The 26,637-nt window shown below is 33.8% G+C and overlaps 2 protein-coding genes across 2 annotated transcripts; both read left to right on the plus strand.

The window, feature by feature from the left end:
* The first annotated feature begins 1,079 nt into the window (after positions 1-1,079).
* On the plus strand, positions 1,080-11,657 carry LOC132275907 (inactive protein kinase SELMODRAFT_444075-like). Its single transcript, XM_059777101.1, has 9 exons — positions 1,080-1,687; positions 2,488-2,642; positions 2,730-2,824; positions 3,025-4,064; positions 4,881-5,041; positions 6,255-6,331; positions 6,416-6,563; positions 6,812-6,961; positions 11,185-11,657. The coding sequence occupies exons 1-9, from the start codon at positions 1,510-1,512 to the stop codon at positions 11,221-11,223; spliced, it is 2,043 nt and encodes a 680-aa protein (XP_059633084.1). The 5' UTR covers positions 1,080-1,509; the 3' UTR covers positions 11,224-11,657.
* A 5,635-nt stretch (positions 11,658-17,292) lies between these two features.
* LOC132275908 (transcription factor MYBS3-like) lies at positions 17,293-19,413 on the plus strand. Its single transcript, XM_059777103.1, has 3 exons — positions 17,293-17,826; positions 18,407-18,603; positions 18,777-19,413. The coding sequence occupies exons 1-3, from the start codon at positions 17,406-17,408 to the stop codon at positions 19,185-19,187; spliced, it is 1,029 nt and encodes a 342-aa protein (XP_059633086.1). The 5' UTR covers positions 17,293-17,405; the 3' UTR covers positions 19,188-19,413.
* The last annotated feature ends 7,224 nt before the right edge of the window (positions 19,414-26,637 follow it).

A 26,637-nucleotide genomic window follows, 5' to 3' on the forward strand; every position in this document is an offset into this window, starting at 1 on the left:
TAAACAACTGTAGTTATTTTAATAAATTTTTGTAAATTATACTCGAAAAATAATACTTAGGTCCTTACTATCTCATTACTTATGTAAATTGATAATAAATAAACATATTATTTTTAATTATAAATTTAAATAAAATTAAAGAATAGTATAAAAAAAATTCCCGAATAGAACTCGTACCTTTTATGGGATTTTGAGTTACAAAAGAATGAATCAAATTACTTACAAATGAATGAATCAAATTACTTACGCCAAAAAAGAATGAGTCTAATTTGAAATAAACTTTGACCAATTTATTTGCATTCCCTTTGTTACACAAGTAAAAGATTATACATTGAATGAATTAACTTTAAAAATTTCCTAGAATAAGGTAATAAACATAATAATGAATATAAAAGAATAAATAAAATAAAAGAATTAGAAATAATATAATGTGTATTTCACAAGTCTAGTTGAGCTAAATTGAATTTGAGCTCATATTTCTTAATTTAAACACGTTCATCTACAGATAAATAAATTTGAAGTCTGAATAATTTTAAATTGAAGTTGGCCTAATTTTATTTTTTTATTTTTTGTCTCATTCAAAACTGTAGAAGAATTCACCACAATTTAATACGGTATACATTACTCATTAGATACTTTAATTAAATCATATTGGATATGAGGAAGATAGATTCACCTTTGTTAGTTAGTGGGATTAAAACAAAGTTGTTAATTAACTTTGCAAGAGTTAGTCAATCAAGTGGCCAGCATTTGTGTGAGTTTATTTTATATATATATATATATTAATATACCCCAAAGTTTAGAAGCTAAAAAATACTCCGTAGTTGTCACTCCAATGACAAGAATACCCCCGTAATTGAAAAAAATGACTATGTTAAATTTCAAAACAAATTGTTTTGTCCAAGTAAAATCCAAAAATAGATATTTTGGAAATTGAATTCGTGTATGTACTTTTTCGTAAAAAGCGCTTTGTGGGATCCAGCAACTGTCGGTACTCAAAACCGTATGTCCCCCTCAAGCTTATTGCTTTGGCTTTCTTCCTCTCTGTTTTCTCTTGATACCTTTCTCTCTCCTCTCTCTCTCTCTCTCTCTCTCTCACACACACACACACACACACACACACAAACACGCACTCATTAATTCATTACACCCAAGCAGTCTCTCTCTCCCCTCTTTTGGCTCTTCTCTTTTGTATGTACATCTCCGTCTTTTAACAGTGAAACCCCCACGCTCCATGAAACAATAATACGTACGCTCGTGCAGGCCATTTTGATATCTCTTCGTTTTGAGTCCTACCCTTTTGCTCATCCCAATCTCTATCTCTTGGGTCACGCATTTCACATGACTACTTTAAATTAGTACTCAATTTTCTTGAAGATTGAGAGAGAAAGAGAGATATATAGAGGAATATAGTACATTTGATTTGTCTGAAACTAGTAAATTCACGTGATGAGCATTTTGAAGAGTTGTTGTGCGATTGGATGAGGGTTTGAGTTCGTTGGAGGTGGGATGAATCAGCGACAGAAGAGTGGTCAAGAGAAGGGGTCGGATGGGGTTGAAGATGTTATTGTTGCTGTTAAAGCATCTAAGGAGATCCCAAGAACCGCTTTGGTTTGGGCTTTAACTCATATTGTTCAATCTGGAGCTTGTGTTAAGCTTCTTGTTGTCATCCCTGCTCACACCTCGAGTAATTTTCCTTAGCTTTACAAGTATATATGTATATATATATATGTATATCTCTATATGCATACACAAGTGTATAGGTTTTGCTCAATTTATCTTTTAATTTTGATGTGACAATGACAGTTTGGATGTTCATTGCTCGCATTAATACATTTATCTGTTTGCTGTGCTGCTTGAATTTATTTGAGTATAAGGTATTTTACTAAAGAAATTGCTCAAGGGTTTGTAGTTACAATGCCCTGTCAAATATGACAGAGTGGCTAGGTCTTATGTCCAATTTTGTTCTTTAAATGGTTGCTGTCCCCAGTAGTTAGTTTTTGTGATAGTCATACGGCACCAACCACAATGGCATCAATACTCCCTGTGTGTGTGTGTGTGTAAAATATATGTGTAATACTTATTTAATTGGGTTTATTAAAACATATTTGCTGGAAGAGATCACTCTGTTATGAGTAGTTTGAGTTTGACTATGTGATTATTTTTATGGAATTTAAATATGCCACTCCTTGTTGGTGTTGAGTTTGTTGACATAAAATTTTCCCATACAGGTCATTGTAAACATCAAAGAACACATTGTTAGGTTGAGTTTGATGTGTGTGTGTTTGTCCACAAGCATGTTTACTAAAGTTTACTAAATATACATATATGACTCCTACTTTGTTGAGTTTATCATCACAAATTAATGAATGAATCAATCAAGAAGTTAATGTGCTTGTTTCTTAGCCCCATGATGATTCTTTCTTATTTATTTGTTATTTTTTATGTTTTACAACTTCAGAGTGATTCAAACTTAAAAAATTTCAGGTAAAAAACTATGGGGTTTTCCAGGATTTACTAGTGATTGCAGTGCTGGTCACTGGAAATCTTTCTCAGGAACAATTTTAGATCAGAAGGATGAGATTACAGATTCATGCTCCCAAATGATGCGTGAACTCCATGATGTTTATGATCCAGATAAGGTAAGGGCTTTATTTGTTTTCAAAATTTAACTCTTAGATGCTCTATGTCAAGTACTGAGTGTCATACAAATTCCATCCTATTCACAGATAAAGGTCAAGTTAAAAGTTGTTTCTGGCTCGCCATGTGGAGTGGTGGCTGCTGAATCTAAAAGAGCTCAAACAAACTGGGTTGTATTGGATAAGTAATATATATAGTATGAATTCCTTTCTAGTTCTAGAGAGCATTTTTATATATGAAAGTATATGATGCAAATGGCTTTTGATTCCACTAAATGTGTTTCTTATAGTCAAAGTTTTCTGCATGCTCAATTTTTGCCTACAATTCAGTTTCATTCTGCTTTAATTTATGTTTGAAGTGATTGTTATTTGCATTTCTGGACAGACACCTCAAAAAAGAGGCAAAATCCTGCATGGAACAGCTGGAATGCAATGTTGTGGTGATGAAACGCTCTCGGCCAAAGGTGCTTCGTTTGAATTTGGTTGGATCACCTAATATGGAAATTGAAGTGCCTTGTCCTTTGCCAACTGGGTCAGGATCATTTCACGAAAATCTGAAAAATGACAATGATTTTTGGAATGCTAGTCGGGTGCCAAATGTAACTCCAGCAAGTAGCCCAGAGCAAGAGATGTCATTCACTACAACTGATGTTGGAACATTGTCAATATCAAGCGTAGATCTAGGGGCTTCTCCATTTTTCATCTCTGAAATTAACTGGGATCCAAAGAAAGAAGGTTTGTTAACTACTGAAGGAAACCTCAACCTTGATGAATTTGATTCTGACACTGATAGTGAAAAGCCGAGTTCCCCTTCAACAAGTTTATGTTCCCAGTCATGGATGGTAGAAGTTCTCAGCTCTGGCAGTGAATTTTCGCAGAATTTGATGGATAGGTCACAAAGACCAAGTGGTAAATCTCTGACTCCCATGTCCGAATTATTACTGGGGAAATTCTCTGAACTTGGTCGAAACTCAGAGATTGGAATGCTGAATTACAGGCTTGATTTGGACTTGGGTAAGAATGTGAGAGAAGTGATATCATTATCAAGAAATGCGCCTCCTGACCCACCCCCATTGTGTTCAATATGTCAGCATAAAGCACCTGTCTTTGGAAAACCTCCTAGGTGGTTCACCTATGCCGAGCTTGAACATGCTACAGGTGGATTCTCTCAAGCTAATTTCTTGGCTGAAGGTGGATTCGGTTCTGTATACCGAGGGGTCTTACCAGATGGCCGGGTCATTGCTGTCAAACAATATAAACTGGCTAGTTCTCAGGGTGACCTTGAATTTTGCTCAGAAGTGGAAGTCCTAAGCTGTGCACAGCATCGAAATGTTGTAATGTTGATCGGATTCTGTGTGGAGGACAGTAGAAGGTTACTAGTTTATGAATATATTTGCAATGGGTCTTTGGATTCTCACCTGTATGGTAATTTCCTTTCTGAATCTATTTGTTTTATAATTTATAGTGCTGCAATAATTGATAATATTTTGTAGTTCGATAAGCACCTCTATCCTATATGGCCTGGCTCTTTAAAATAGTATTTGTTTTCTGTTGCAGTTTCTTAGTATTTTCATCTTAAACCTTGACATATTATAATAGTTCAGTTTACAGTGGTGATCCCCATTAATCAAGTGTATTATAATAGTTCAGTTTACAGTGGTGATCCCCATTAATCAAGTGTGTTGAGAGGCTCAAAGCTTTGACATTCTCAAAATGACTGCCAGGGAGTTGAACCAGTGTTCTGACACTTGTAGTCTGAGTTCTTATTACTGCACAAGCCATGGTTCCCTAATCTTGTTATTTAATAAGGTTAAATTGTAAATTTATAAATACCTGACATATCATATGTTTATAAATTTTAACCTTCTTAGAATCCCATGTTTAAGCTGACCTAAAATGACCAGACTGGCAGAATGTAATGAAAGGTCACTGCCTTTATATTCTTTTATGGTATTATTTTATTAATTCATATTTATTTAAATTTCAGGATTAAAATCATCACCTTCTTCTTTCAAGTCTTGTCCACTTACTGCATAGGCAATCCATTCCATTCTGAGAACCATAATCTTTGCTTAGCACTGGGGAACTTATAAGTAAAACTTTTTCTGTCAAAAATTGATGGGAATGGTTTATGTGATCCTGTTAGGGAACATAATCCGGAATGTGTACATCAAAGCTATTCTCATAAGTTATTGATGCAATCACTTCTGCAGGCAATTAATTGCAATTTTGGGTTTGCAGGACATAGTCAGGATCCACTGGAATGGTCTGCACGACAAAAGATTGCAGTTGGAGCTGCTCGAGGGTTGAGATACCTCCATGAAGAATGTAGGGTCGGTTGTATTGTCCATCGTGATATGAGGCCAAACAATATTCTCTTAACTCATGATTTTGAACCATTAGTACGTCATTCTCTCTTACTTCTCTTTACTAAATTTCTATGACTTTATTTATTTATTTATTTATTATTGTTATAATTTTACATTATAAATTGTTGGGCTAAATCAATTTTCTATCAGTCGATTCTCTTGTAAAATGTAGGGAAACTCTTTCTTTGAAAGCCTAGCACTAAGTAATTTGGTTGAAACCAAACACGTGAAAAGCAAAATGCAAAGAGTAATCAAATTCAACACCCAGAGAGCAATTTAACTAGGATGGTAAGAATGGTCCTCATATAAATAAAGAAAAGTCCCTTGCTTTATCAAGTAATCTGTACTCTCATTGGCCTACCTAGGGATCCATGTAATATCTGCCTTTAAAAGAAGGCAAATCCAAATCTCTCTCCAAAGGTGACTATAGTTTCAGGGGTCAATAGAAAGAGATCAAGCCCATCCCATCATTTTAAAATCACCCTCAATCAAACAATGCTGCAACGTCAACATAGAAGCTTCTGTAAAACCTTCTGAAAGGGCTTGGATCTCAGTGTTAATAATATATCCTCTGCCTGCTGGTCTAAAGAACATAGAAATGGTAGCCCAACACCATTACTGGTGATACTCCTAATTTCTAACAGCCATAAATTACTAAAGCCTTTGCCGGTATAGGATTAGGAGTCCAGTCATGGACTGCAGACTTAAATTACTGACATGGGTCGCTCCTTTCTCTCCAATAGCTCAAAATCAAGGATGAGATACGCCTTCGAAGTTTTTAGTAATCGAAGCACAATGGGAAGCCAAGAACTGAAATTTGCCCCAGATTTCCTCAATGGAAAATTTTAAATTCCTTTCAATCCAAGTAGCTCAGACAATTTCCATAGCTGCGCAATGCCACAAGGTCCCTACTTTATTGAAGCCCTTGAAAGTAGTTTCAAAGAAGAACTAATATTTGGAGGGGCACCACAAGAAATGCATGTCAGTCAAAAAGTCTATGCCAAAGAGCACTAGAGATAGGGCCAATGGAAGAAAAGATCATTGGAGATGTCATCATGTAAAACAAGGAGTTTGGAATTATATTATTATTCATGGACCCACATATTGGTCTGCCAAGACACTTTTTCCTTATGAAGTCTATTAAACCCACGCCTTCCCTTGCTTATTTCTATTGAAAAGCAAGTGATATATGAGAGCAGTTCTTTATTTCATCACCTTCTTACTCTAATTTTTACTTTCTTAATAGGTTGGAGATTTTGGTCTAGCAAGGTGGCAGCCAGATGGTGACCTGGGTGTAGAAACAAGAATAATTGGAACATTTGGGTAAATCTAAGTATAAACTTTTGCTTCGTGTTTATTCTATCTGCAAGTAGTATATATTAAATGAGCCACCCTGACTTTATGCAGGTACTTGGCTCCAGAATATGCTCAAAGTGGCCAAATAACTGAAAAAGCTGATGTGTATTCCTTTGGGGTAGTATTGGTGGAGCTCATCACTGGACGGAAAGCTATCGACATAAACCGGCCCAAGGGACAGCAGTGCCTCACTGAATGGGTATGAGTTAAACAACTCCACCTATATTAGCCATTATTATAATAGGGATGGAAATTAAATGGGTCCTCTGAATATGTAAAATAGGAAATTGTCTAATTCTTTAAGGAGCAATGAATTGTCTTCATCTTTTCCTTTTCATGGTAAATAGTACATGTGTGTGTTCTTTTGTCTTTCTTTGGTTTTCCATTCAAAGCGAAGTTAAATATTAAAATTTGACCTTGTTGTGCTCATGTTTGAAATTGGATCAGGCACGCCCTTTGCTAGAAAAACAAGTCATTGATGAACTGATTGATCCATGCTTGGGGAACTGTTATTCAAAGCGAGAGGTTTATTGCATGCTGCACTGTGCTTCCTTGTGCATCCGTCGAGATCCTCATTTGAGGCCTCGCATGTCACAGGTTAGCGAATTCGAACTATTTCCATCTCATTTTTTGCTTTATGGACAAAAATTGCTTCTGCTTATCGTCGCTAGATATTGAGAAGAGATTGATGGGGATGAGTCGATGTGCTTTGCCCTATATCTCACTTTTTGTCAGCATGTTGGGATTTGAATGTAAATTTTACCCACAATGCACCTCATAGCTTATTGGCATCATATGCTCTAAAAATGTGTTGATGTGAAGAATTTTGATTAAAAAAGAAATACTTTTGCATCATTCTTCATCCATTTAATGTAACGACTCAAAACTAATACTTTTTAAACAAAAAAAAATTCGGTATGACCTCCCCTAAAAATAGGCCTATCACAACCTGTTTAATTGCATTTTTAACCTGTCATGGCTCAAATTCCGAATTCACGGCAACAAAAGATAATGATACAACCAACTAATCTAGACAATGCTTCAAACTAGGATTATCCCTCCATTCATCAACAAGTTGCATACTATCAAATCCCCATCCAAAACATCATCAATACTTTAGTTATATTACATGACAAAGTTCCACAAAATAATTATACATCTTTGCACTTCTAGTGTTTTACAAAATAATGGGGAATATACAAAGATACAAAAGTGGACTTCTAACGCCGTTCAAGCTTGAGGTGGGTTGTCATCCACCAGTTCCTTTCCAAGACCTGAAAAAAATATATATAGATATAGGGGTGAGCATATAGCTCAGCAGGTGACACTTAAGACACAATTCTTGTGTCCTAGTGAATCCAAATAAAGCATAGGCCAATGGGAGATTGGGGACATGCATTGAAGGGGAAAAATAATTACAAGTACAAGTCAAATTCAATCACACACAAATGCAAATGGAGTGAGATGCAATGCATGCTAAAGTCACTCCCCGTTTTCATTCTCAAAACCATCACGTTCAAAGTTAATGTAACCCCCTTTGGTAACCCCGCCGCGACGAGAGGAGGATTGGCTACCGTCCCTAGGCCCTTGGTGACCCCGTGGCGCCGTCGAGGGGCCCGAATAGCTCAACCACGCTAGGGTACTCTCCCTAGTCCTCCCTAGGCTACATTAACCTCCGGCCCGTTGGTAACCCCGCAGCGACCGGGTTTGTCAAAACCAATTTTTTTTCCAAAACATTCATTCCCAAATCCCCATTTTCATTTCAAGACAACCACTTCCCCTTTTCATGCAACCCAATGAGATGTAGGCTCATGTCATGATCTCAATATAATGACAAATGGGAACTTAGCACAATAATAAATAAGCATGTTCTCATGGCATCATTATAGCATGTTAGTAACCTCAAAAAAAAAAAAATGTAAACAACCATCATATAGACATACTTTTCATTCAACCATGTTATACACATTTACATAACTAGCATGTTGTCAATTAAATCATTTTAATCAAAATCAACAACAATTAAACATGCTATAACACACAGAGGAGCATGATTCATTATAGAGCAAGATTCCATGGCTTAAGATGTCCCTACCTCACAATCCAAGCCGAAATCCCTAGAATCCAAATTCGAGCTCCAAGGAAGACTCAAATCTGGAAATTGATAGTATGGATGCGTAGAGCTCGCTACAAGCTTCGTTTTGCCTCAAACGGCACCTCAATCCGACAAAAGATGAAGGAGCAATCAACAATGGAAGTTGAAGTGAAAAGAAAAGAAAAAAGAAAAAAGGAGAAGCCGAGAGCAGTCGGGAGAGAGAGAGAGCAGCAGAGACCAATTTTGGTCTCACAAATCACTTAAAAAGTGATGTGGGTCCCACTTTATTTTATATTTCTTTTCTCTTTTTCTTTTTCATTTAAATCACACACCACACACACACAATTATGTACACAGACTTCACATTTAAAGAATGCCATATGAAAGCAACCTCATGGACCTTAAGTGTGCGTCTGGAAGGAACATTGATTTCTTCGTTCTCTAGATTACATATGTGATATTGTGGCCCGAATTTGTTGCCGGGTCGCATTGCGACCCGCTTATAACCCGACGACACGTTGGAAGAGCTTTGTGTGGGCCCAAGCCGACCAAAATTTGACCCCTTTTTTGCTCATGGGTCGTGGTAATTAGTCTCTTGTAGCCCAATATATAAGGGCATTTAGGGTTTGGAGTGGTGTAAGACTTTGAAATTCGTACAGAAACAGAGCGAGGGCTGAAAACTTGTAATTTCCGATTTGACACATAGTGAAAACTTTCGCCGGATCTCAACCGTGGACGTAGGCTGTTGCCGAACCACGTATAAATCTTTTTGTTCTTTGTGTAGTGTGTTTACTTTTCTGTCGTGATTCTTGATTCAACTTGGGTTCGTTGTGTTTGTCATAACAACATATGTTTACTGTTTGGTGATCATGAGACCCATTTAATGTACTCTTTAATTATTAACTTTACAATTTCCATGGACAGCATTCTGATAATTCTAAAACTTATATGTGCAAACTCTTTTTTTACATTGAATGATCTACTTTGGAGAAAATCCCGAAAAAGTTATGCTGCTAAGGTTATTCAGATATTCTCTGCAAACACTTCACTAGCAAAATTTTGCTATTGGATTACATTTTTAACACAATTACATGTGTATTGTGGAAGAAATTAACTGGTCCCACATAATTTAACTGTTATGCGTGTGTATTACGGGTTATGTTGTCTTCTTTCAATCTTCAGCAGAAATAATCGATCATACATTCCCCAAAGTTGGCTCCAATCACACCCTAAGACTTTCGGAATAGATTGTTTAAACTAGCAAGATTACAGACCTTCTGCCAGAAAAGTAGTGGCTTTTCCCCCTTCTGTAAAACATGTAAAATCAGCATTAAAAGCAAGATTATATCAGATGGAGAGAGAATTCTTAGACCCATTTTGTATTATGCATAAGAAAGTAGATTCCTAGTGGACCCTTTAACATCAATCTAAATTTTAAAGCATTGTGCCTTTTACTGTTTCACTAGTCTATTACTTCTTTGCATTTTCAACCGAACCCAACTCACTGTTCTTCCTTGTGAATTTGGTGAAATCCTCGTTCTAGGCCTCTTATTTATCGGGTTGGGGATATAGACTCTTTTTTTTTTTAATCCTTTTTTCTATCTTCTCTCTATCAATCTTGAAACCTTGACCTAGGACTTGCGAGTTAAGACCCAAAGCCACTAGAACAAAGATAGACCAGTAGACTCATATTTCATCTTCTTACCTTGACAAAAAATACTTTTGCTAATCATCACTAAATCATTGAGAAGGCATTGATGGAGCTGAGTGGACATACTTCGCCCTTCATCTCACTTCTTGTCAGCATATTGGTATTTAAATGTATGTTCACCCACTTAATCTTAGATTCTTAGTAGCATCATATCATCCGAAACTGTGTTGGTGTGAAGAATTTTGATTAAAGAACACCATATCATAGCAATTGTGTGGACCTAAAGGTTGAGATTGGAAGGAAGAATGATTTCTGAGTGTCGATAGATACAAATTTACATTTTGCATGCTGTATGGTGATTGTGGGACCCATATATCATACTTTTAGTGTCAGCTTTACAGTTTTTATGAACACATTGCTGATAATTCTTTTTATAACTTGCATGTTAAGATATATTTTTCTCTTGAATGATTTATATATGGATCAAATTCCTAAAAAGAAATGTAGCTTCTCTCTTCAAACACTTTCGTTTGCAAAATATTGCTAGTCGAGCATTATATCCATATTTTTTTTTAACAAAACTACCTGTGTATTGTGGAAAACAATTATTGGGTTCCAAATAATTGAGAATAATGATAGTCTGTTTTAGATCATTTAGGCAGCCATTTATGGTCTTCTTTCAATCTTTAAAAGAAAAAATTCATCAAACAATCCTATGAGCTGGCTCCAATCATGCCCTGCAACATTTGTTGTACATTATTCAAACTAGCAAGATCTTTGCCCTTCTACCAGAAAAGTAGTGGCTTAGTCCCCCCTTTTGAACTGAGTTGTGTATAATCAGCATCAATGACAAAACTATCATGCATTATCTCACTTTTACTAGCTGGGCACTCGAAAAAACTAGGGATTCCTCAGCCGGTTGATATCAGTTGGAGACAAAGGAATTTTTAGCCCCTTTTTGCATTATTCACTAAAAATAGATTTCTAGGAGCATTTTAACATCATTTAAATTTTGAAGCACTGATGACTGTTCCTTTACACTTTTTACTTTTTGCTTGCAATTTTCCAAAACAGGTCCTTCGGATGTTGGAAGGTGACATTTTGATGAACTAGACTAAATATGTGTCAACCGTATGATGCGGGAATCGGCTGTAGATAGAAGAATGTAAGCAGAACAAGAGCAGGAGCTAGATCGATGTTGAAGTGATTAAATATCGACATTGGCAGCAGAAGGGTCAAGTAGGAAGCTTTTCTTGTTCATTAGCAAGCAGCTTACATGTAGAGAAAAAGTAAAAAACAGAGTACTTCATGTGAGGACAACACTTGTACACTCCACATGATGTGCGACGGCTAAATTTCTGTCTATTTTGGACTAAACCCAATGCGTTTGGCTTCTCAGCTGTATAGTTGTGAGAAGTTACAGGTACAAATGTTTATATTTTGCTATTTTGGGTGAAAAAAGGGAGCAAGGGGTTTAAGCAAGTACATAGCATCTTGTAGTCTTGTGGCTTAAGTTTTCATAATCTACCGTTTTGCTTACATTGTCAGCCTCTATCCATTTAGATTATTTTATCGATCTCACGTCGACTCATATGACACAGATAAATGTCTAACCAATGTGGAATTATAACTAACGTATTTAAATGTGCTAAGTGAGGTGGATGTTGTTCAGTGAAAAAATAAATTTTAGAATCCAAAGAGAGTGATGGAAGGTAACTAATTCTAAGAGTTCGGAGTCTTAAACCCTCATTTTTACACTTCTACCATTCCATCATAATGCCATTACTTGGTGCAATGTTATGTATATTTATCAAAACATAACTAGTGTAAGTAAGCATATTTCCAGAGTCCAGACAGTTGCTTGTAACAGTTGAGGAACTTCTTAGCTTTGAAGCATATCCAATGTAAGAGGGACCTCCAGGATCATTTCAATTACAGTTATTGTACTCAACACTTGGCTACTAAGCCTGGTACACTGGAGAAACTATATTATATTAAATTGTTCGGACTGCATGGTTCCGACCAATCACCACCTAACACGCAACCAAAAAACTGAGACCATATGACCCCGGACCATGTGAAAATTTCTCAGGTGGCTTTGTACTTCAAAACAATGTGAGTTCATTCATTTAGAATGTGCTGCACATTAGTGAATGCAGAGCTAATTGCTTTCCTGGAGCTGAATCAAACCTTAGAATTTGCTTTCTACCTCAGAAGGAAGTTGGTGCATTTTGGGTATGTATGTCATTTTCTATGAGAAAGAATGGTTTATTCAGTCAATATCATAATATCAAGTTTGATATAAATTTGACAGATCATTCTCTAAGCTACTTAAAGGTCCTTTTTGATGAAAAGCTATTTTCACCTCCAGTGTATTGAGGTTTCATGAACTAATAAAACCTTACCTAAAAATGATTTGGAATTTTACCTTTATCAATTGATCAATAATCTAGTAATTTTCCCTCAATGGGCATAAATAAAAACAAACACCTGTTTGTTTTCAATTGAAAACAATAGAACAAAAGCATATACATTTCATTTTCAAGGCATGTGATAGATAAACAATACCAAGCACTTTGTGATATTAGTATATTACAATAAGTCAAAAAAGATTAAAAAGGCCTTCCCCAACAAACATTTTTTTGTTCAATTATTCACTGTGGAAAGATTCCTTTATATATATAAATATATAATGCCAAAGTGGGACTAAATTCTAAAACCAATGAGCATATGAAAATCATGTTTTGTAGTTCAATAGAAATATTTACATTAAAAAAAGTTCATTGTTTATTAAAAGCATTAACTACTAATCCTTAACAAGATGTCTCAAACTCAAAGTATAATAATAATATTTTTTTAAGACGATTGAAACTAGCAGTAGGTAAAGATATTATATCCAATATGTTACATTTAGTCCACATATATGCATAGACATACAAGTATTATATGGGAAAGGGAATATCCTGTTTTTCTCCTTTTATTCAGTCCAAGATTTTGTTCATGTCATTAAGATGTCAAAACATTATTTTCTCTCTCCTTTCAATGCTTAAGAGGAGGACAGACAATAAAAAATGATAAAAAGTATTCTACTAATTTGTAAATATTATAAAATTATAACATTAGTTTTTATATTTATAACATATTATATATTGTATTATATTAGATTGGCTAATTATCGGATTGGATCAATCATAATTCATATTCTGTTTGTTTAATTAGCGGATTTTTGAATTTGGATTGCTAATAAGTTATCGGACCGAATGTTTTAATCTATATTCGAATTATCAGATCAGACTTGAATCGAATTCGGATCAAAATTTGATCTATTGATAAGGTCTAACAAAAACAAGAGAAAGAGAAGAAAAAAAAAATTGGAATTTTTCCTTTATAATGTTGGCTAGAGAAAGTGAAGAAGAAAGAAAAAGAAGAAGAATAAAGAAGATAAGGATCATTTGTTTTGTACAGAAGGAAAAAAGTGAAGGGATTTAAAAGATTTTGTTTTTCTCTTCTTCTCTTGTTTGGTAGTATTAAAGAAGAAGAATGAAGAACAAAGAAGGAAAAGTTGAAGAAGAGGAAAAAGAATGGAAAAGAGAATGTAATTGTATTTTCTATCCCCTCTTGTGGTTTCACCAATCTGAAAAATGGAAGCCAAGAGGGCCCAGACAACCACCAATTTTGTTGAATATTTTGGTCAAGTTGGTGATAATTATCTAATCTTATCTTTTAGAGCATTAAATTATTCCAAAAATTCGGCTGTTTGGATTGATAGGACTAGCAATACCAAAAGGGTTTGTTTTCAGAAAATTATTTGTCTTCTGCTTGAAAATCTGTACCATTTTCATTGACCCTTTTTTAATAATACAACTTCCAGAGTTTTTGGTGGAACTAACTCAGAAATTGAAACCTTCATGAATTTCCTATGAAACTGGTGTTGGTTGATCAACACCAACTTTCAAAGTCGTTTTTCTAAGATACCTTTTAACAACCATCATCCTTTAGACCATTGGAGGATCAAGTCTACTCACTCTCTCTCCCTGCATATATATATATATATATATATATATATATATATATGCTTATATGTAAATGTTCTAGTATCTATGTGTGTGCATATTTTCAAGTTTTGACTAAACAAAAGCAATATAAATTCCATGACTAATTTAAATTCCATTGACGCCTTAGAATTGGAGTTAGACTAAAATTAGTTCAAAAGACTAAAATTAGTTCAGAACACATGCAACCGCGAAAGAACACAATTTTCACCTGTTCACATAAAAACTATAATGGCTTGGTTCAATTTTTTGAGAATAATTTTTAATTTTTAAAAATTAAAAAAAAAAAAAAAAACTGTATATAAATCTGCTTAGTTGATCATTTTTGAAAATTTAGTTAAAAATAGTGTATATAGAGGAACTGTCTTTTATACATATCTCAAAAATAGTTTTCTATTTTTTGAATTCTTGAAAATTGAGTAACAAACCATGCTTGCCCTAACATTTTTTTTTCTTTTTTTTTTTCTCTTTATTTTATTTTAATACGGAATATCATGTTTGGTTGAAAAGAGGGATTGAAAAAGGATGAACAAGAAGAGGGATAGAAGAAACCTTCCTTATTTCATTGAGAAAAAGGAAGAGAGGAAGTAGTAAATAAGGAAATAATTCATTTTTTTTTTTTTAGTAATGATAAGGGAATCGAAAAGGAATCACCGAATTAGTATCGAATTTGACGTGGTTGGTCATTCTTATAATGTGTTAAACAATTATTTTTGGAAATTATTTAAATAAATGAGGTGGACAAAAACACATCAGATTCGATACTTATTCAGAATTAATTACTGGTCTCCCTATCATTATTCTTTATTTATTTATTTATATCTTTTGAACATTGGGTGGAAGATAGGTTTGAAGAAAAGAAAGATATGTAATACCAATTTTAAACTTTAATTATTTTTTTTACTTATGAGGGTATATTAAAAAAAAAAAGAAAAAAAGAAAAGCAAAAAAGAAGAAGGTGTTATCTTCTCCATCTTCTCTACTATTTCTTCCATTCAACTAAACAAAAAGCGAAGAGATACATTCCCTTCCCTTAATGATACCTCATTCGTCCCCCATCTTTCCTTTCCATCCAATTTTTCTATCATGAGAGAGAAGTGTACCAATATCTTGTCCATTCTGTTCTCAATACCAATATTTCTTCACAAGTATCCAAAATTTGATTTTTTTTTTCTTTTTATTTATTTATTTAATTTTTAACATTTATTGATACTTTTAAATCTAATACTTCTAAAATACGGAGTATATAAAGACAAACATTTAACAATAATTGTTAAGAAAACTTAGAATTTCAAATCTTGAACATCGTGACAAATATTTTAGTCAAAAATTTATGCATGAAATATATATAACTTTTCAAGCAAATTTTATATATATGTTGAATTTGTTGACACCTATTTTGGCAAAATTATGTAGCAGTGACATGGCAAGTGATGGGTTTAAAGTGCAGAACAATTTTAGCAATGAGTGATGAATATTTTGGTGGACGGTAAGATTGTTACCAAGGTTTATTAATGACAAGGGCTAATTCTGGGGATAAGGCTTTGGTTATCTCAATTTAGTTGTGATGGATAATGATAGTATTATCGTGTGATAAAAGCTTATAGAGTTATATTGTGATCCAACTACTTAGTTTTAGGAATTAGTTAAATTATAGAGTCTATAAATTACACTGATGGTGGTTTGCATAAGAGGCCCGGCACCTTCAGAATTATAGTTTAATTAGTATTCCTTTTGTTTCAAAAAAAATGTTCTATTTGTGAGTCACGGTTTCCCAAATAGGACATCTAATTTGAGACGAATGTAGTATAATTTTGCTTTCTCAAGTTCTCCCTTTCTAATTCAAGTTCTCCCTTTCTAATTCAACTTTCTTTATTTAGCAATCTTGCTATTCTCAATCTTTTTTTTATCTTAATCTTCTGTCTCTCTCTTTCCCACCTTTCCTCTTCTATATCTTTCTTTCTATTTCTTTTCTTATTTTAGTATTTCGACTGTTACAATTCATTTATTGTTAAAGTCCTTTTACTAAGGCAAATAGGACTCACAGAGGAGTTTTATATTTTCTTTCTCCTCCAATTGCCTGATAGTCAATTTTTTCAAAAAAAAACTAAGATTGACTACCCCTTTCGAATTACATTGCTGGTTCTAATACGCCTGTATATACAAATTTCTGAATCGACTTAGCCAACCGATTTTAGAGTCAACGAAATTTACCCTCTCTTTTCTTTGGCCCCTGTGGATGATTGACCTAATTGAAAGAGAAAAAAATGACTTTTGTGAATGAACGTAAACAAGACTGAGTCTTTGACAATGAATGGCGGATTTTTGTCTTGTAATTTTAAATATCAACGTGTATTTTAAAATAAAATAACACCTGACCTTCAAAAAAAATCATAAACAATTAAAAATCAAATGATTCCTTCTCCTCGTTCAACTTTATTAAATTATTATAACTATCCTTACAAAATTAAGAATTAAAAAAATGATCTTCAATAAAAACTTATCCATAATTGAGTTAAGGTACTAGCCTCCTAGGATCTACTATTTAAATAGCTTAACTCATTTTTCCTATTCCAACCCCAAAATGGACGGCTCCTTATATTATTGAAGTAAATTGGTTATGTGAAGAAAAAGGGTTCAAAATATGACCCATTTCTTTCATTTTAAACAATTAAATAACAACATAGAGCAATTTATAAGTTTTGCATTTATAAATAGAGTTATTTGTTCCTTAAAAACTCGTAAAAAATAACTTGTATAAGTAGTTAGCTTTAAAAATAATTTAAGAAAAACCGTCAGATAAGATAGATGTTTAGTTATTAAAATGAGAGGAAATAGTAGATATTTTTAAAATTTTTTTTTAATCTAGTGCAAATGTAATACGTTTATTATGCGTATTGTATGGTTTAACTTAAAAGTGATGTTGACTCCAAGCCAGTGCAAAATGGAGACAATAAGTTATTTGTAATTTGTATGCAGTCAGGTACTCTTTGACGTGTATATATAGTATAAATACGTGCAACTATTTATATATATAAACCCCACATGTACGTACTTCACACATCATATATATATATATATATATGTATGTACGTATGTATATATATTAACCAACTAACCTCTCTCTCTCACTATATGGATGTGGTTATTGTGGTGTGTGTGTGTGTATATATATATATATATCTCGATTATAAGCTAGTGTATGTGAAGTTGAGCTAATTCTTAGTTGTGGGTAAGAATAGAATGGGCAGAAAGTGCTCACATTGTGGAAATACAGGTCACAATTCAAGGACCTGCACCAATTACAGATCAGCTGGTACTAGTAGTAGTAGTGTTGTTGGTGGAATGAAGCTTTTTGGAGTTCAACTTGACATGTTGATATTTTCTTCTTCTTCTTATAATAATAATATTAATAATAATAATAATAATATGATATATAATATTAATGCCATCAAGAAGAGTTTGAGCATGGATTGCCTATCTTCTTCATTAGCTGCAGCCTCGTCTACATCTTCTCCAGCATCTTCATCAGTACTGTCCTCACCACCACTTTCCATCAATGAAAATTCTGAACTTCATCATCATCATAACAAGGCTTCTTCTATTAATGGTTATCTCTCTGATGGTCTCTTCGTCGGCCGAACCGCCCTAGAGAGGAAGAAGGGTATGCATATATATATATATATATCTTAATTTGTGTGTGTGTGTGAATTCTCTTTTATTAATTGTTTCTCTAATTGAGTTTTTACATGCATGGGTTATTTCCCAGATTTAGAGGAGACCAGTTTCTATTAACATATAGATTGTTTTCATGATATATATTCTCATGAATCTCTACATATTTGTGTATATGTTTATCTATATATTTTTGCAACCTTTTAATTTGCTCACCAAGGCCAAAATAAAAAATTATCCTTAGGTATTTATTTTTTCTTCTTCTTCTTCTTCTTTCCCTTTGTTTTCCTTTTTGGTTAGTATATATTGTACAACTCAATATAAATTGTGTGCTGCATTAATTGGTTCATAATTGGCAGAACACATTTTCTCGAATTTGATTTTCAGCTATAGAATTTTCATGTAAAATTAATTATGAAAAAGAGAGCTTATACTTTTTGCTTCATGTATCTTTAATTTAGACCTTAATTTTTTCCCTTTTCTTTCAAATATATTATTTTTCTCTTTTGGGTATTATTAATTTCATGGTTCTGAATATTTTCATGACTGGATATATATATTTGATTTAGGAGTTCCATGGACTGAGGAAGAGCACCGGACATTTCTAGCCGGACTTGAAAAGCTCGGCAAGGGCGATTGGAGGGGGATTTCAAGAAACTTTGTGACCACAAGGACTCCAACCCAAGTTGCCAGTCATGCTCAGAAGTACTTTCTCCGGCAGACCAGCCTCGACAAGAAGAAGCGACGGTCAAGCCTCTTTGACATGGTATATAAATTAGTCCACCCTAGCCTTATTAGTTTCTAGTTTCAATTAATTCTCACATTTCCTGTTATCAAACACTTTAATGGATTTTTTATTTATTTATTATCAAACACTTAGTTGGACTGATTGTTTTTCTTCCTCCAATCTATATATATATATATATGTATATATGACAGGTTAGGAGCAGCAACAAGGCATATGATCAACCTCGTGTTAACATTTCTAATCCCAAGCCACCAAGCGATCAAGTTCATGCTCAATTTCTTAGCACAAAAAGCTCATATCATGATACCACTATGCCTCTAATGGACCTCAATTGCTCTGGATCACAAGATGTTGAATCAAATATTAATCAAGAAAGTGGTCACTCTCAACTGTCTTGGCGCGGTCATGGCATGCCTGTTTGGCTACATGGATCAATTGATTCACAACCGGAATTGAAATCTTCTACCACAACAATGTCAAGAAAGTCCATTTCTCCAAATGCAGCTCCTGACCTAGAGCTCACACTTGCTGCTCCAAGGCCAACTGATCAAAGTAAATCATCTTCCAATCGCCTCCTAATCGGTCCCATTAGTGTCGTCTGACTCATTGTTGGAAGAGGAACCACATAAATTAAGCCTAGCTTCATGACCAGATTAGAAAAAAAAGTAGTAGTATTATTCAGGTATTAGTAGTACAGTCAGTATGTTGTCTAGTGGATTATAAAAAATAAAAAAAAAATGAATGAACAAATATGTTGATAAATCTTAATGGATCGAAGTAGCAATCAGTATTTTTATAAATTTGATCACCGGTTTCTTTTATGGTTCACTGGTTCCTTAATGAAGTGCATGCTTAGGGGTTCATTTACTTGCACTAATATGCATCTGCAATTTTTATATTATGTGAGATATAAAGCTTGTGGATATATATATATATATATATATATATATATATATATATTGAAGATTCAAGAATTCCATCTTACTGTAATTGTGATGGCAACAATGCTAGCTAGCTATCTTCACCACCACAGGTAAAACACCACCATCAATATATATCACATATCTAACTATTTTTGTCTAGCTTGTTTCACTAGTTCAAATTAAGCAATTTTTAGGTAAGCTTTCACTTCCATCAAAGTTTATGCATGCCATGTTAACAGCAATTACAGTGGAATTTTTTTTTTTTATGAGGAATAATGATTCTTTCTTCTTATCCCTCCCTCTTGTAGTGTTCTGTTTGTTTGTCTAGAAAGCAAGGAATAGCAAAGGAAAACTTAGCAACCACAATTTAGGTCAGATGGTTGTAATATGCTCTCATTCCTTGATGCCCAAAGGCACCATTTTTTTCTTTCATTGCTATTTTTAGTATCTGATAGCAGCCTTTCCACAAAATCTAGGTCTTTGGTCCATTCTGGTCTTGGTAAACAATGAAATTTTGAACTAACATCATAAATTTCATTCCCAATTGTGTCCACATTACTTAATTTACACCCTTAAGAAATCAACTTGCTTGGATGATTGCAGGTAGCTATAGCCTATATGGTCCTTTCAACTCTAATCAGATTCTTTAGACAATAGCAAACATGTGATGATGCATGGGGGAAAACAAGAAGTTATCGTAATGTTAAAACTATTAAGGAGTTAGTCAAGTTCGTTAGATTTTTGTCATTTCAAAATTCGGTGAAAGGTAAGATGAGATGTACGCTACTTTACTTTTGCACGCGAAGAAATTGTTTGTCGGGAACACCAAGTCTCTAGGACACACGAAAGTAGCTTTGTAATGGTAAAATCATTCAACTTCGAAATTTGATTTAAGGAAACCGTAATTAAGTTGGTCCAAGATAGTCCTTATGATGCTAAATATGCCCCAATCAAAATGAGAATGCATGTGCCTCCAATTCAATGAGGACCATGACATCTTTAGTAGAATGCTAAGATTTTATATATATGCTTTACCTTTCCTTTTTTCCCTACTTGTCCACTCCAAATTACTAATTAAGGAGGAGCAATGTTATTGAAGAAACAAAAGACTGGATTGTTCCGTGAAAAGCATATACAATGAATGCAATTGATAATGTGCCCGAATAAGTCCAAGGATGCAGACAAGACTAGGCTTTATTTGTCATGACTCCAACCATGGACCACTATAATGGCTGTCCTACAACTAACACATCTATGGCTCAACCATGCCCTTTGGACCTACCCATTCAAGGAAATAGATTATTCACCCATTAGTGTGTGTTTGTGTGTTTCAATCACAATCTTTTTTTATTAAATTACCTCCATCGAATCCTCTGTTATATTATACTACAGTCTACACGAGTATAATACAACAGTGAATGTTGTGATTAACGTGTATTTTAATCACAACCTTCCATTATTGTACTACATTCGTATAGTACAGCAGAGCATCTCAACTCATTCAATTAAGCATGATGCAAGCAAGTAGGCTGGCTCTAGAAGGCCAAAAAAATCTTGACCTCTGTAGTAAACACATTGAATTGACTAGGATTAGGAATTCAAATTTCCAATGAGATATTTTATACATATGAAAGCAGTACATACATGCAAGTAAAAGAAATAGTTTTTAACAAAATTTTCAAAATTTGATTTTCTCAAGTTTGAAACTTCTGGAAGTCCAATGAACTGAGCATTTCAAACTCAATTTCTACTGCAAAGACCAAAATGTAAGTCAATTAAGGAATAATTACAAAGATATGGAGTTTGGGAGGGTAACTTTCAAATTTATAGAATTAAAGTCAACACTTTTCAAAATTTTGTAATTTTTTAAAAATTTAACGTGAGCATGAAAAAATACTGTTCGTTTGTCAAAACTATCCTTCATAAAATATTGTATAAGTTTATCTTAGTATGCAAGTAACATTTGGAAGTAATACAGAGTTTAGTACTAAAGAAAAATGGGAAGTCTGTGACTGAAAAACAAACAATGAACCAATCAATTGTGACAATTATTGTATTATATGAGGACATTGAAAAGTCAAGATTGTCCATAAACTATAGGAAAAGCACACCATCACCTTCTGGCACTTCGTCTCTTTATATGGCATTTCAGTTCCTTTAATATTTATCGTGACATGGAAAACAACTATTCAAAGGGTAGGACAGGGAGGTTTAATGGGTAACAAACACGTTTTGGGATTTTATACTAGTAAAGAAATTTAAGTATTACCTTAACAGACACACACACACACACACACAAAAACACACACACACACATTCTCTCTCTCTCTCTCTCTCTCTCTCTCTCTCAATCCGTATGCTAAAATACAGATCACTTGTCACATTCTGTGATCACTTTTAAGAAATAGTGACTGATGAACCAACAAACATGTCTCCTTTAATACCTGTAACCATCAAAGAGGTGTGAAATAAATTCGATTCTCTTCTTATCTATATTCATATTCACATGTTTTTCTGTGGATAGAACTTTGTGGCAACGTCTCCAGAAAACCGCACAAATTTACCAATTTGCACCTATAAATCCCATTTATTTTCTTTCATTGCATATGTTCATGTGTGTGTGTGTGTGTGACTGTGTGTTTGTGTGTGTACTTCAAATCACATTGTCCACTAGTGTCATAATCATTGTCATCCAAGACTCATGCAATTTCCCAGTCGGAATTATTGATTGCTTCTTATTGCATTCCATCGTTGTCCAAATTGCTCATTTCACACAAGTTGGTCGGTCAATTATGCATACTATATGGTGTGAAAAACAGAACTTCTATGTTTAAGTAGACATAATATTTTTTTTATATGGTCTTGAAGACAAATTTAATAATTCATTTCATTGAATTGATTCAATCACTTGCTTTTTTCTCATGGATCATTAAACAACAATCAATTTATATAAGGAAACAAGGATTGACTTATTATATATTAGTTGATGAAATTTCATTAAACAATATATATCAATATATATAAGAATGACTTACAATTTTCCTTAAAAGACTCAAGAAAATGGTGTTTGACTTGTGGTTGTTTTTATATTGCAACTATTAGTACTAAATACACCGATTGATATAGGGATTTTGTAATTTGTACGAAAAAAGTGATGGTGTATATATTATATATTATGGTTCACCGTATCAATTTATACACGTCGTATCGCCTGATTCGTAATCCTTTTTCAAGAATTCGATACATTTACACATCTTCATGAACCGGTCGGTTTACACCGATATTCACCTAAATTTATTACACCGCAACTGTAAACCATAATATATATGGGTCGAGTGTTATGCTTAAATTTTTAGGTGAAATACCCGACTTGTTACAATTGATATTAGAGTTAGAACCAATTTTTTATTAGGTGCGTCATGCCAAGCGCCCTCCTAAGTGCAGCCACTAGGATCTAGGTCGGGTAGGCACTCTGCCTACCCCAACCACACGAATTGGATGTCGTTCGCAATCTGTTACGCCAATCCACAATGAAGTTTATGTTAATCAAGTGAAATTCAAGACTACAGAATGAGAAAAAAGTAATGAGGACTTATTATTCATAGATATAGTATTTTCCTTTAAATAATTAAGCAATTGTTGAATCATACCAACAGAACTATACCCAATGGAGATTATATAGAATTATGCCATCTATTCTGTCTTTGTTTTTTTGTAGATTGGACCATTGAAAATTTGAAGTAGGACCATGAAGATACACAAAGCTTTTATGGAGAATATGAATTGTGTGACTATGAAACTGACACATACTTAAGCTTTCTAACCATCAATTTACTGATGAACAAAGAGTCAGAAATCTTTACAAGCTCTCGAAAGAACACAATATTCATCTTCAGGACAGTTTTGCCCCACTTTTGTCAGCCAATTACTGCATTGCAGTTTGCTTACACAACTACTTGAACATTGGAGGACCACTCCTCAAGGATATTTTATCAGTTTTTTGAACTATTTCGAGTTCAAAATAAGGAAATAGTCATTCTGCACCTAAATGTAAAGTTACATGCATCTGACTATCTTTAAATTTTGTAATGATAAAAATCTCGAACATTTAGACTAGATGGTCCTTTCATCTATCAAGCTTATTGTTGAATTTCTTCAAAATATTGATGAATTTCTGTTTGAAGAAATATGTGGCACCCATGACATTTTGAGCTTTGACACCCATGTTAAACATGAGTTCATTTACATATATAAAAAATACTTACTATTCTAAAGAATTTTAATCTATTTTAAGAGGGAAAATGGCCCTGGCATAATTAATTTTGTTCTTTTAGTGAATGTGACAAAATTGTATACAGTAAATAAATTGAACACATGACTTGTCACATTTAAGGATCACTTGACACAGTGACCTTTGAACTACCAAGCATGCCTTCTTTACGACCTATATCCATCAATGTGGTGTCAATTATTTGTTTTCATGTCCTAATGTTCACATGTTCCATTTGGAGGATTAACCCAGACCTGTATATAAATACTCTATAGCAATAACAATCTCAACTATGGCACAGTGTAATGAACTCGAATGAATATCGGTGTAAACTGATTGAATCAGACGGTTCATAGAGGTATGTAACGATATCGAATATGTAAAAAAAAGGTTACGTACTGGCCGATATGACGAAATGTAATCCCACATAATCAGATTTTTATTGATTTCATTTCTCTCCATTTATGTGGCGACCTTGTGGGCGGGTGTGTGTGAGCGTGCGCAGGGGGCACCAGTAGGCTACCACACTGGGCGAGCTATAGGTGCACAATCCCACATCGTCTGGGTGTGGATGGGGCAAGTGCTATATGTAGATTCAATACCCTTATATGACACAACGCATTTTAAAGCCGTGATGGCCGTGAACTCATCAGAACTCTGTAATTAAGCGTGTTTAACTTGGAGTAGTACTAGGATGGGTGACCCCCTGAAAAGTCTCTGGTCTGGGTGAGCTAAAAGCGGACAATATATGTCTGGTCAGGGTGAGGGTCGTTAGCTAAAAGCGGATAATATATGTCTGGTCAGGATGAGGGTCGTTACAATTTACATCCGGTCCAAAATATAATGATTGTCTCATTATCAAAACATTCATTTGAAAAAGAATGCTAGTCTAGTTGCACAGATACTTTATATGACGTTTTGCTGCATCAACTATATCCACAACTTTTTTGTATGGATGGTTTAATGGCTTATCCAATCCAAGGCAAAGGTCCACCCATTGATATGTTTGGATGGATGAATTGGTAGGAACATGCAAGGAACTAAATCACCACTTGTATGTCCACTCACTTGCATAGTTCATACTCCTCTATTTCAAAATAATTAGACACTTTGAAAATTATAACTTACAATCTTGTGAGTTACAGTTCTCACTCAACTATTTTAGAACGGAAAGAATAGTTTATTGAATTATTTAAGGTCAAGCGTTTTAAAAAATAAAAAATAAATAAATAAATAAATAAATAAATTGTTATATACAGAATATACAAATACTCATTAAAAAAAAACTTCCTACATTTTTTGATTGAGCAAGTAAGGATTTTTGTCACTAAATTTTATCTCTCTTTTTAGTTTTATTTTGTCCAACCGTTTGCATATGGTAAATGCTTATGAATCATTCATACAAATATCTAATGGAAACGTGAATTGTGTGACCAAGAAGTTGACACACCTCTAGGCTGCTTTGTGCCAATGCAAAAAGAGGGAAACAAAGATTGTCCTTGTGTGTGTGTGCAAGAAACAAACTACAATCAATATACCTTGTGCACAATTCTTGTCTATTTATCCTCCAACTGTAGCCCAACTGGAAACCATTGAAAAGTGGAGACCACAATTCTCTCTCACACACACACATAGGTACGGGGCGCAAATTCCCTGTTGTACGGTTTTCGTGCTGTCTCTTGCAATGAGCGTCAAGTGATCTTAGTTTGGCCACGTTTTATTCTACTCAATAGATACTAAGATTGTGTTTGGCAATTACACCACTATTTATAAGTAACATTTCACCACCATTTATAAGTAAAATCACAGAAGTCTAAAAAGTAACATCACCATTTATAAGAGGATAACATCACTACTTAAAAAGTAAAGGGTTGTTGATAGTCAAATACCTCATAATCTCCTTCAAATTCCTCTTTAAATTAACATGTGACTATTTTTTTTGAATGTTCCATTTTTATGATAAAATTTAACTTAAAAAATATATAAATAATATGTAGAATTGAGTTAGATTTATGTGTGACTATTAATTTTTCAGCACTGTGTGAATACATTTTTTTGATGGTGAAGGTGGTGAGTGTGGCAATTAATATTAAACTTTGCCAAATTTTTTCTTTTGATGGTGAAGGTGGTGTGTGTGACAATTAATATTAAATTTTGCTAAATAATGTTCAAAGATATGTTAAATAATTTAAAACTAAGTGCATGTTTTTTTAATATTTTGAAGGAAAAAAAAAAAAAAAAAAAAAAAAAAAAAGATGTGGTTCTTTTCGTTATTTTTGGAAACAACGAGTATTTTGTTTGTTGTCTAAAGTTTATCCAAATGATTTTAATTTTGGTTTAAATTCACATGTTAAAGTGTTTTTAGAATACTTTAATTTCAAATTATAACATAAATGATATGTTGAATTGAGTTACGTTTGTACGTGACATTACTTAATCTGCATTATGTGCATACTTTATTTTGAGAGTGAAGATACTTATAAATGATGGTAAAATGTTATTTATAAATGGTGGTGAATTGAGTTACGTTTGTATGTGACATTACTTAATTTGTATTGTGTGAATACCTTATTTTGAGGGTGAAAATACTTATAAATGGTAGTGAAATGTTACTAATAAATGATTGTATAATTGCCAAATACAGTCCTAGTGTATATTGAGTAGAATAAAGCGTGACCAAACCAAAACCACTTAACGCTCACTACAGGAGACCGCATGAAAACCGAACGGCAGATGATTTGCGCCCCATAGATACATCCCATCAGCCCTAACATGTCTTTTTTCGGAGATACATAAATAAACAAATTGTCCTAAACCCTGTATTTCAAATTAATGAAAACATTCAGCCAGCAGCGACTA

This window comes from Cornus florida, unplaced genomic scaffold, assembly GCF_030987335.1.
Source record: "Cornus florida cultivar Cherokee Brave unplaced genomic scaffold, ASM3098733v1 CherokeeBrave_3.0.0_Hap2_Chr10, whole genome shotgun sequence".
NCBI classification, from domain to species: domain Eukaryota; kingdom Viridiplantae; phylum Streptophyta; class Magnoliopsida; order Cornales; family Cornaceae; genus Cornus; species Cornus florida.